Source organism: Rhinoderma darwinii, chromosome 3 (genome assembly GCF_050947455.1).
Source record: "Rhinoderma darwinii isolate aRhiDar2 chromosome 3, aRhiDar2.hap1, whole genome shotgun sequence".
NCBI classification, from domain to species: domain Eukaryota; kingdom Metazoa; phylum Chordata; class Amphibia; order Anura; family Rhinodermatidae; genus Rhinoderma; species Rhinoderma darwinii.
Genome location: NC_134689.1, coordinates 23,036,811 through 23,049,123, shown reverse-complemented (window position 1 = coordinate 23,049,123; position 12,313 = coordinate 23,036,811). Strand labels below are relative to the sequence as shown.

The 12,313-nt window shown below is 38.6% G+C and overlaps 1 protein-coding gene across 4 annotated transcripts in view; it reads left to right on the top strand.

Annotated features, from left to right (window-relative positions):
* Positions 1 to 1,968: 1,968 nt before the first annotated feature.
* Positions 1,969 to 12,313, top strand: part of GRIA1 (glutamate ionotropic receptor AMPA type subunit 1) — a 231,002-nt gene continuing 220,657 nt past the window's right edge. For all 4 annotated transcript variants that reach the window (XM_075856123.1, XM_075856124.1, XM_075856121.1 and 1 more), the window contains exon 1: positions 1,969 to 2,569. In XM_075856123.1, the coding sequence (XP_075712238.1) occupies positions 2,479 to 2,569 (91 nt within the window). In that variant the 5' untranslated portion in view covers positions 1,969 to 2,478. The remainder of the gene's footprint in view (positions 2,570 to 12,313) is intronic.

Sequence of the window (12,313 nt, the reverse complement as noted above, 5' to 3'; positions counted from 1 at the left end):
GACACAGACAGCAAGAACAGTATATGGGCCCCTTGTTACCCAATAGCTCATCATAGAGCATCCCGTTATAGCTCAGTAATTGGGAGACGTAAAATTAATTTGTTCTTTCGCTTACATGGGGCTTTAAGGATGGTATTGGGCCCCATTATGTACTGGGCACCTGTGAAGCTGAATAGTTTGCACATAGGGCATGTCCGCTCCTGATTGTCACAGTAATCTCCCTTCAGATGAAGCAGAGTTGAATTAGTTATTTGACACAATGCATTAAATGTGGTTTTGCAGAGGACTGCAGTCTAACCCAGCGGAACAATCTTCTAAAGTATTCTCTGTACATGTCATAGGGTATAATGAGCGCAAAGGACAGTCCTGTGACGTACAATCAAGTGGCATATGTTTTTTCACAGTATAAGGCCCTATGCACACGACCGTAAAATCGTCCGTAATTACGGGCTAATTCAGTTCTATTGGCCGTGGACACATTTCCGTATCGCTACGAATGAGTGTCAGTGCCGTAGAACTGTGCCGGGAATTATGGAGCATGTCCGTTTTTTCGTGTTTTACAGGTCGTGCTTCCAAGTTTTGTATGGGAGCATGGCCCGAAAAATCGGGTGGCCGCCAGCAGCTGGCCATGCCCGCACTCGCGGGCCATGATTACGGACACGACCGTGTGCATGGAGACTAATCAGGTATACACCAAACGTAAAAAGGGCCTTAATCTAATACAAATTATCCAACAAAAAAAGGGGGCAAAAAACAAGGCGCCACCAGTGAATTAAATAGAGTAAAAGGATCATAAGATCATAAAAATCATTTATTCAGCCAATGTACAACGCGTTTCGATGAAGCACCTGATGAAGAAGTCAGAACATCTTTGAAACGCGTTGTATGTTGGTTAAATAAATGTAAAGGTTTTTTTCTAAGTGCTTTTCTTTTTTAGGATCTTATGACCCTTTCACTCTATTTGACTCACTGCTGGCGCCACTCAGATTCTGCTTTTTTCGCCTTTTTTTGTTGGATGATCTCTCTTGGTCTCGCATACGAGGTCTGCAGGTGGAGCAGCAACCACACCAATCAAAGGACCGGCCCCAACCCAGAGTTGTGCCTGTTCGTTGCACAGTTCGGTTTGGTGAGTGCGGCTCCATTTCCTCCAGCCAGAGGATTATTAATTGTTTATATCACACTATGAAGCACTTTCTATCCTATTTATTTAACCTAATACAGAGGTCAGCAACCTGCGGCACGCCAGCTGGTGTGAAACTACAACTCCAAGCATTCCCTGACAGCTGACGACTTTATTAATCCAGCCAAAGGCTGTCAGAGCATGCTGGGAATTGTAGTTTCCCAACAGTGGGTGTGCCAAAGGTTTCTGACCCCTGCAGGGGTGGACATAGACAGCAGAGGGCCCCTGCGCAAGAACAGTATACGGGCCCCTTATTCCTTAATAGCTCATTAAAAAACACCCCCCTTATGTCTCCCTAAAAAACTACCAATAATTGGGAGCCATTAGACTGTACATTAGGTGGCGGTGGGGCCCTCCATACCTATTAGACCCCTGTGCCGCTGCACAGGTAGCACCAATGGTATGTACGCACCTGGACCCCTGACCTAATACATAAACCAGGGGCATGGCTGAACAGTACTGGGTGCCAGGGGGGATACACTTTGCCGGGGTATTAAGAGAAAGGGCTAGGGCAACAATCAGAATCTTTGCCCCAGGTGGACAAAAACCTCTGCATAAAAGAAACAGTCAGCTCTGCTATATCTATAATGCATTCATAGGGAAAACCAGGTTTCCCCTATCCCGGTGTGTTACGACCATACTGCTTTATGTAGAGGGGAGTCTTTGTGACACTGTGACACAGGAGGGAGGAGTGGGTGCACATATTGTTAACCCTATAGGAGGGTGTGGGGGTGCATTAGGGACAGGAGGATGGAGATTACCCTCCGCTACAGTACATTGGCTTCTATCAGGAGGATGGAGAGAGGTTGGGGAATGTGAGGCAGTTGCTTGGCTACAGTAATAAAAGCACATTAGCATGATGGAGTGTGGAGAGAGAGTAATGTGTGCTAGTGTGTGTCTGTGTGTGTGAATGAGGAGGGCTCTCTCCCTTTCCCTCTGTGTTCACTTAATCCTTCTGTCAGTTGATGTTAAGACAGCATTTTAAGAGCTGGATGGAGAAAGGAAGCGGCACAGTGTAACAGGGAGGCACAGGAGCCCAGGAACACAAGCCTTGTTTTCAGCACCAAGGAGAGAGACTCCAAAAATTTGCAAAAGCATCAACAGATTTTCCCATCAGTGCCCCCCACCACTACTACCACCCCCATCATCAATCCTTGGAACGTCAAGAATAGGAAGGAAGGAAGGCCAAGGATACAAGACACGTCAGGGGCTTCCTATCCTCGAGAAAACAAACCCTCAAAAATCTTTCCTTGGGAAGTAGGGCTGATCCTTTTTTCTCCGCCAATGCAAAAGGAAATATGCAGCACATCTTTGCCTTTCTCTGCACCAGCTTTCTAGGGGCAGTGCTTGGGGTCAATTTCCCCAATTTTCCAAACATTATCCAGATCGGTAAGTTTTTTGATGGGTCTTAAAAAAAAAAAAAAAAAAAAAAAGTGGTGGTGGGGGGGGGGGTGTTATAAAAGTGGGACTGGAATTTAGAGGGTTAATGAGGTAGAACAAGGCTCGTTGTACTTTGGATTGTGAGGATAATGATGGTGGTGATGATGGTGGTTATAGTTGTTATTTTTATTCTGTTGCTAGGGTACAGTGTGAACCTCATTATAATACCTAAAGTTTGTATGATGTACAGATCACTTCCTGCTGACTCTCATGTACCCCACTATTTGAATGGCTCATACCTTCCCTACCCCCTCTGATGCCCCCCATCTACCTGGCCCTGTGCTTCTTACCCCCAAACACATTCATCCTCCCTTGATCCTATTCTATTAGCTTTGCATAAGACATTATTGTGGTATTTGAAGCTTCTCAATCACTACCCCCCCCCCCTTACCCCCTTAACATGCACAATTAACCCATTATCTGCTGAAGGGAAGGTACATTTGATAGGTTGGCAAAATCTCATCTGACACTCAAAGGATTTGCCACATAGATGATGCCTATCGGGTCATCACACCTATTGTATAACAAGGAGCCTTTGTTCTTAGTTATCAGGTTCCTCCATTATTCCAGAGGGAAATTGAGAAGAGTCTGGGAAATAAGGGCAATAATTGAAGGTTCACATGGATGTTCAGTTTGTTTTCTAGTCTCAGTAGTAAGGATTGTGCAGTAAACACATATGGAGGAGGCATATCTGTAACAGGTTATGTGTCCATTCCAGTATTGGTATTATGTATATGTGATGATATACATACAAGTATATATACCTATAGCAGATCTATCTATTATCTATCTATCTATCTGTCTATCTATCTATCTATCTATCTATCTATCTATCTATCTATCTATCTATCTATCTATCTATCTATGTATTGATCTCTCTATCTAATATCTATGTATCTATATATCTATCTATCTATCTATCTATCTATCTATCTATCTATCATCTATCTATCTATCTATCTATCTATCTATCTATCTATCTATCTATCTATCATCTATCTATCTATCTATCTATCTATCTATCTATCTATCTATCTATCTATCTATCTATCTATCCATCCAATATCTATGTATTGATCTCTCTATCTAATATCTATCTATCTATCTATCTATCTATCTATCTATCTATCTCTATCTATCTATCTATATAAAAAAAAGCTCTTTTTTTACTATCTCTCTATTTCACATTTTTCTATTTGTTTTCACTATGTATTTATATAGGTATTTATTTATCTATCTGATGATATTATATACTCTCCTTCCGTATATGTATCATTATATGATGAGAGATCTAGATGGATTGACACTGTCTTATAACATAATAATGTAAAATAAACACTTATGCAATAATACCTCAATGTAGGAAGATGGCTGTTATTCGTATCACATGGCGACCTTGGCCTAGCTACTAAAGGGACTTATTCTTCTGCCACCACCTCCACCACCACTTCCACCACCTGTTATCTAGATATTCGATGTCATCGTCTACTCCTCCTGCTTTCATGGCATCTATAAAGATAGTATAGTTCAAGTCATCCACTTCTGCTAGAGTTCAACCAGATCCTTGGCAGATGGAGATACAATACTGTGATATCTTTCAGTCATTGGCGTCATAGTGATTTAGCGCACATCCCCATTATAAGAAAATTCTTGCTTCCATATATAATTTAACTATTTTGCTGTCTTTTCCCCATAAAAGTCTTAAGTTGGAGCCCCTCTCTGTGGACATAAGGGGTTACCACTGTCAGGTAGGGAGTAGGGGGCTTTCTCCCACTTGTTTTTTTAACATAGGCATTAAATGGTTTCCGAGCTGCTGCATGATGGGCGGCCATTTGTGTGCAGTTTAAAGCAATGCATTCTTATTTTGTGCATTAGCCAGAAGCTTCTGTTGTATTTTTTCCGTATTTTATGGTATTTTTCTCTCGCATTTGCTTCCGTGCAATCCTTCTACATCCTTCTCCTCACTCCGCCAGTCACAATACATCAGGCTCATCATGCTTGCTTGCCTTTCCACCTTAAGGGGATTTTGTTCCCAACCACCTGTGAGCAATATCAGAGCGCTGCTTTGGAAAGACTACAGTTCCCCGTCTATAGGTACCTTGAAGTGGCTTAAATAACTGCGGCAAATCTATATAGTCCTTATATAATCCTCCCAAATTCTGAATAAAAACTTAATGATAGACAGACGGAGCATAGATGATTTTTTTTTATTTCATTTTTCTGACTGCATTGATATTACACCATGACCATAGACATATAGACTTGCCCCCATTCCACAAGGGTTCTCATACTTTTCACTTTTGGGAATGCTGGTCACTAAGAGGACATTTCCATCAACTCATTATTGTTAATGATAACTGTATACACTCGAATTGTAAATTGTCATTACGTTTATAGCCAACTTAACCTGTCATGGTATAAAAGACTGCGGTAAAATATTCTAATATCACAAGGATTTGTGTTAAGGGACAAACACAGCTCTCCTACATCATTACAAACTTAGCTCTGCTACATCAGTTAATTCTTTAATTTGTCAACAACCACAGAATTCTTTGATTTACATACAAATTAACTGGATTTTAGTCAGAGATTATCCAATAACCAATATCTTCCACTCCGACCTACTTAAGAGTCTACAAGACCCGAGAATATCTCCTAAGTTTTAATTATAACGCATCACATAATATTATTTCAGATAGTTCTGTTCCATAATATTCCCAGATCTGTGCCACTTTCCCGGCTTGTATATGCTTGGATTCTAAGTGTACAAGCAACATGTTGATAAAGCACATTATAACGCTTGGGGTTGGCGGAGGAAGTAATTTGTGTTTGCAGTGTAGAAGCATGTCCAGAGCGGAGGAGACATACAGATGCCCCGTGGCACACTGCCTCATGCAATATTTCATGTTTGAAACCATTGATTTAAAAAGAAAATGACTTGCTTCTTTTTGATGGTGGAAAATATTGTGTCAGTGGAAAAGCGTTTATTGTTTTTTTATGTTTTTGGTTTTTTGAATGATAAAAAATGTATTAGAATGTAAGGAAAAAAAATATACACAAAAAGAAAGCCATATAGATAAAGTAAAAGATGGAATAGATAGGAAGATAGATAGATAGATAGATAGATAGATAGATAGATAGATAGATAGATAGATAGATAGATAGATAGATAGATAGATAGATAGATAGATAGATAGATAGATAGATAGATAGATATGAGAGATTAGATGGAGAGATGATAGATAGATAGATAGATAGATAGATAGATAGATAGATAGATAGATAGATAGATAGATAGATAGATAGATATGAGATAGATAGATAGATAGATAGATAGATAGATAGATAGATAGATAGATAGATAGATAGATAGATAGATAGATAGATAGATAGATAGATAGATAGATAGATATGAGAGATTAGATGGAGAGATGATAGATAGATAGATAGATAGATAGATAGATAGATAGATAGATAGATAGATAGATAGATAGATAGATAGATAGATAGATAGATAGATATGAGAGATTAGATGGAGAGATGATAGATAGATAGATAGATAGATAGATAGATAGATAGATAGATAGATAGATAGATAGATAGATAGATAGATAGATATGAGATAGATAGATAGATAGATAGATAGATATGAGATAGATAGATAGATAGATAGATAGATAGATAGATAGATAGATAGATAGATAGATAGATATGAGATAGATAGATAGATAGATAGATAGATAGATAGATAGATAGATAGATAGATAGATAGATAGATAGATAGATAGATAGATAGATAGATAGATAGATAGATAGATAGATAGATATGAGAGATTAGATGGAGAGATGATAGATAGATAGATAGATAGATAGATAGATAGATAGATAGATAGATAGATAGATAGATAGATAGATAGATAGATAGATAGATATGAGAGATTAGATGGAGAGATGATAGATAGATAGATAGATAGATAGATAGATAGATAGATAGATAGATAGATAGATAGATAGATAGATAGATAGATAGATAGATAGATAGATAGATAGATAGATATGAGAGATTAGATGGAGAGATGATAGATAGATAGATAGATAGATAGATAGATAGATAGATAGATAGATAGATGATAGATAGATAGATAGATAGATAGATAGATAGATAGATAGATAGATAGATAGATAGATAGATAGATATGAGATAGATAGATAGATAGATAGATAGATAGATAGATAGATAGATGATAGATAGATAGATAGATAGATAGATAGATAGATAGATAGATAGATAGATAGATAGATAGATAGATAGATAGATAGATAGATAGATATGAGAGATTAGATGGAGAGATGATAGATAGATAGATAGATAGATAGATAGATAGATAGATAGATAGATAGATAGATAGATAGATAGATAGATAGATAGATAGATAGATAGATATGAGATAGATAGATAGATAGATAGATAGATAGATAGATAGATAGATAGATAGATAGATAGATAGATAGATAGATAGATAGATGATAGATAGATAGATAGATAGATAGATAGATAGATAGATAGATAGATAGATAGATAGATAGATAGATATGAGAGATTAGATGGAGAGATGATAGATAGATAGATAGATAGATAGATAGATAGATAGATAGATAGATAGATAGATAGATAGATAGATAGATAGATATGAGAGATTAGATGGAGAGATGATAGATAGATAGATAGATAGATAGATAGATAGATAGATAGATAGATAGATAGATAGATAGATAGATAGATAGATAGATAGATAGATAGATAGATAGATAGATATGAGAGATTAGATGGAGAGATGATAGATAGATAGATAGATAGATAGATAGATAGATAGATAGATAGATAGATAGATAGATAGATAGATAGATAGATAGATATGAGATAGATAGATAGATAGATAGATAGATAGATGATAGATAGATAGATAGATAGATAGATAGATAGATAGATAGATAGATAGATAGATAGATAGATAGATAGATAGATAGATAGATAGATAGATAGATAGATAGATATGAGAGATTAGATGGAGAGATGATAGATAGATAGATAGATAGATAGATAGATAGATAGATAGATAGATAGATAGATAGATAGATAGATAGATAGATAGATAGATATGAGATAGATAGATAGATAGATAGATAGATAGATAGATAGATAGATAGATAGATAGATAGATAGATAGATAGATAGATAGATAGATGATAGATAGATAGATAGATAGATAGATAGATAGATAGATAGATAGATAGATAGATAGATAGATAGATAGATAGATAGATAGATAGATAGATAGATATGAGAGATTAGATGGAGAGATGATAGATAGATAGATAGATAGATAGATAGATAGATAGATAGATAGATAGATAGATAGATAGATAGATAGATAGATAGATAGATAGATAGATAGATAGATAGATAGATAGAGCAATTTGAAAGCGGAATTTCAAAACTGGGTCTGGTATTTATTTGTTGACATAATAATAGATCTATAGATTTTAAAAAAAAATAATAATAGGAATGCTATCAATAAATATATCAAGTAAAAGAACATTTGATTCTGCAATCTTAGTCTTTTCAGTTTAAGTTCCTTGACTCAAAAACAATCTGCTGCCTGTTTATCTTGTACGAGGTCAATTAAGAAAAATCCTACATGATCGTTCTTTACAGACTGGAATAGAAGGAGGGGATATCTGTCCAGCATTGTAAAAGATTATTTCTAGAAAATATGTGGGATGGCCTACCTTAGAAATCTCCATCTGATGATGCTTTCTAGAGAGGCTAACACCTTAGATATTTAGACCGTTACGTATAGTTTTTGAACTTGTAAATGTTGGGATGACCATAGACAGGCAGATGTCTCACTATCACTGATGGTCAGACACAGTTGATTGTCGTGAACCCCATCCTTTCCGTTTACAGGATATCACAGATATGGTTTGTCCAACATGTAAAAAAAGTCTCCCTGTACAATTTTGGCCATTTCCGGTGGTCATCATAAATGATTTTTTTATCTCCCTATGGTTGTCAGGCCTGCCCATAAAATGGAACCATCGATGGTAAGCTTTGAGAAAGGTAGTCACATCTCCTCCACTAAGATGTTCACTAAAGAGAAAGAAGTGAATATATGTATGGATTGGTCCACCAACTGAGGATATATCTTTATAATTTACATAATTCCCAAAATGTGGCTATGCTGTAAGGAACATGAGAAGTCCAAAGGAATTTGAATGTCTTTGAGCAACTTTCCTCATACACATTTGATTCTCACCACAGTTCCAGATGTTTTCTGGTTGGAACCACCGATGATCAATTGAATGTGGCGATGCCAGGCACCCTTGTGGTCCAGTCTGAGCAGGAAAATTGATTGGTTATGTATTTTTTCATGACAATCTTTTTGTTTCCTTCAAGAGAAGTGGTGGCAGAGGTATTCGCCGATCATCCACTGCCAACTCCGATTTGAAGAAAGGTTAATGTAGGGATCAGGGAGGGTCATTACAGCAATAAACTATTAGTAATCTCATGTTTTTGGTTACCTTCAGGGCCAAAGGAAGTTTTTCGTTTTAATTGTAGCATCATCGGTTAATTCTGAGGGTTTCTTTTTTTTGTTCGTGTGAGATTGAACAGACTATTGGCTCCACAGAAAGTGAACAGAGGAAATTGACGGATTATTGACCGCTGCGAATGTTTTTCTGTGAATCAGATTGATCTTAACATTTATTGTACATCTAAGCTCTGCATGGTACAGGCCGGAGGGAAGGCTTTGCTGTGAAAATACATTGCATTTAACTACTTCATGTCAACGTAACATGAATTTTACCAAGTACCAGACAATATGAGCAATGGGGAGAGGTATACTGTTGTATTATTGGAAAGGAGGATGTTAGGAGTCTACTTTTGTTCTCATTGAAGTAATATAGCACTGTTGTGGCCTAAGATATATTGAAGATGGCAATGTGAAGGCTTTTAATACAATGACAAAATTAACCTTGTGTATTAAAGTGACATTCATGTAAATTCATAGTGTTGACTCATAGAAATGTGTTCCTGTGAGAAGATGGAAAAATGTTAACTTCATATTTTTCTTATCTGGCCCACACATCATATGCCCTTTTTTCAGAAAGTTAGAGCAGCTTGACCAATTTTGGTACCCCTTTGTCTGCTCTATATGTTGAATATATAGATGAGCCTCATTACCAAGACCACCAAACACCAGATTATACCTTTGACACTTTCTTTAGCGACGTAGACCCTTTCTTGGGTGTCTCAGAGATTCCTATGAGAAATGTGCATGGCCAAATTTGCAATGGTGAAGGAACATGCTATGAAATAATCCCCTCCATAGAGTAGGCCAAACATAATTACATCAACCACTCCATAGAGTAGGCCGCCACCATAATTACAACATCAACCACTCCATAGAGTAGGCTGCCACCATAATTAAGTATTCTATACCGAACAATTCCAATCCATGCCATACTGTCCTTTGTAAGCATAAACTGTATTAAAACCTGGAATATTCCGTCAGGAGTAGGTGGAATATCAATGTCCTTTTGACCACCATTTAACCAATGTTTTTTACTAGGACAGTCCTTATGAGATAATTGACGGATGGTACTTGTGGTGAGATCTTCCATATTCCATGTATACCTACAACAGGTTCAGAGTGGGCCATGAAAATAAGCACCCTATTTCCATTGTGTGGTTTGTACAGAATAAGGAATAATGGAGGAATGATGTACTTATCCATTACAGGTCATGCTGGAAGTCGTTTTCACCAGCGACTATGCAAAGTTGTGCCCGTCTTATGTTCAGGAACACCTTCTGCCACATCAAACATTCTATTTTCCAGACATTAATTGCAATGAACTGTTTCAGATTGGGGTTCTGTCTGGGAAATAGTTTTAAAAACCCTACTCTTCAGGTAGCCCAAAGAAGAAATTCACACAGCGTTATGTCGGGTGACTGTGGAGGCCACAACCCTTTGCTCATCATACATTCTCTTGTGAATGCCACATGAACTCGGCACAGGGACGCCGTATGGCAAGTCGCCCTGTATTTCAGAAAGAAACAATACTCAGGTTCAGTTAACCGTGCATAGCATTGTTCAAAGATGTCAATGTACACGGCGGTGTTCACATTTTCATCAAAGGATATTAGACCCACAATCCGCATACCCACCAAACGCCGATATTTGGATCTTAAAGTGGTTGTTGGCGCAGCTCGTGTGATTTTCCTGTGTACCTTCTTTTCGGACATGATGTATTACAATGAGTCCAAATGGCCGTCTACGATCATATCCAGTAGCCAATTGCAATACACCACACCCTTCTTTTTACACCCCCCCCCCTTTAACTCTTGTACAACTGACACTCGCCATGGTTTCAGGTGAAGTGATTTCAGCACACGTCGTCACCTTGTTCTTCTGACTTGCGCCAGCTGGGATAATTTTTGCCTTGATTTCCTCGGGCTCCTTATAATCCCCTACTGGATGTCTGCAACAACGACGGATGTCCGAACACATTTTTTTGGGCATGGACACTGTTACACCACACCCGCACAATACCATTTTTTCTAAAACGGGAAGGTCTAGAAATTGACCAGTCCTGTGTTTCTTTAACCCCTTAATGCTCAGCGACGTAATATTCCGTCGCGCTGACCGCCCGTTCGCGCTCAGCGACGGAATATTAAGTCGCAGGGAAAATGCATCGCCATTTTCCACCGGCGCGTGCACGAGCTGTGACAGCTGCTGTTTCCGACAGCAGGCTAGCACAGCTCAATACACCGGGACCTGTCGCGATGGTCCCGCCTCCACGATCGCCACTATTGGTCAGTCAGTGAGTAACTGTCCAATAGTGGCGATCGACGTCTAAACTTCCTCTCCCTGACATCACATCCTGCCGCACCCGCCCTGAACGCCTCTGTTGGAGATAGCGAGGCGTTCAGAGCGGTTGGGAGAAGAGAGAAAGAGAGAAGAGCAAGTAAAAAAAAAGTTTAAAAAACAACTTTTTTTTAGCATCCCACCTCTCCCATCCACTATCCACTCTGCTTGGGTAAACACTCAGAAGGAGTGAGAGCAGGGCACATTCTAGCAGCAACATATTGTGTGTCAAGTACAAGGACAAGAGAGATGTCCTTGTATTGACAACAATAAATGGCCACACCAGCACCCATGTACCTGTACGAGATACCAGTACAGAGACCCCCAAACCAGACTACATCCTGGACTACAATAGGTACATGGGAAGGGTGGACTTGTCAGATCAAGTCCTGAAGCCCTACAGCGCCATGCGTTGTGGTATAAGAAGCTGGCCGTGCACATCATACAGATGGCATTGTACAATGCGTATGTGCTACGTCGATGTGCAGGCCAGAGGGGAACTTTCCTGGAATTTCAAGAGGTGGTTATCAGGAACCCAATCTTTAGGGACCAAGAAGAGGGAGCACCCAGTACTTCTGGAAGCGAGGCCACACGCATCGTACCAGGGCAACACTTTCCAGGAGAAGTTCCCCAAACTGGCAAGAAGGGGAAAAGTCAAAAGAGGTGCAGAGTCTGCTCAAAGAGGGGGATAAGGAGGGAAACAATATACCAATGCGACACGTGTCCTGAAAAACCAGAGCTCTGTATGAAAGATTGTTTTCGAATT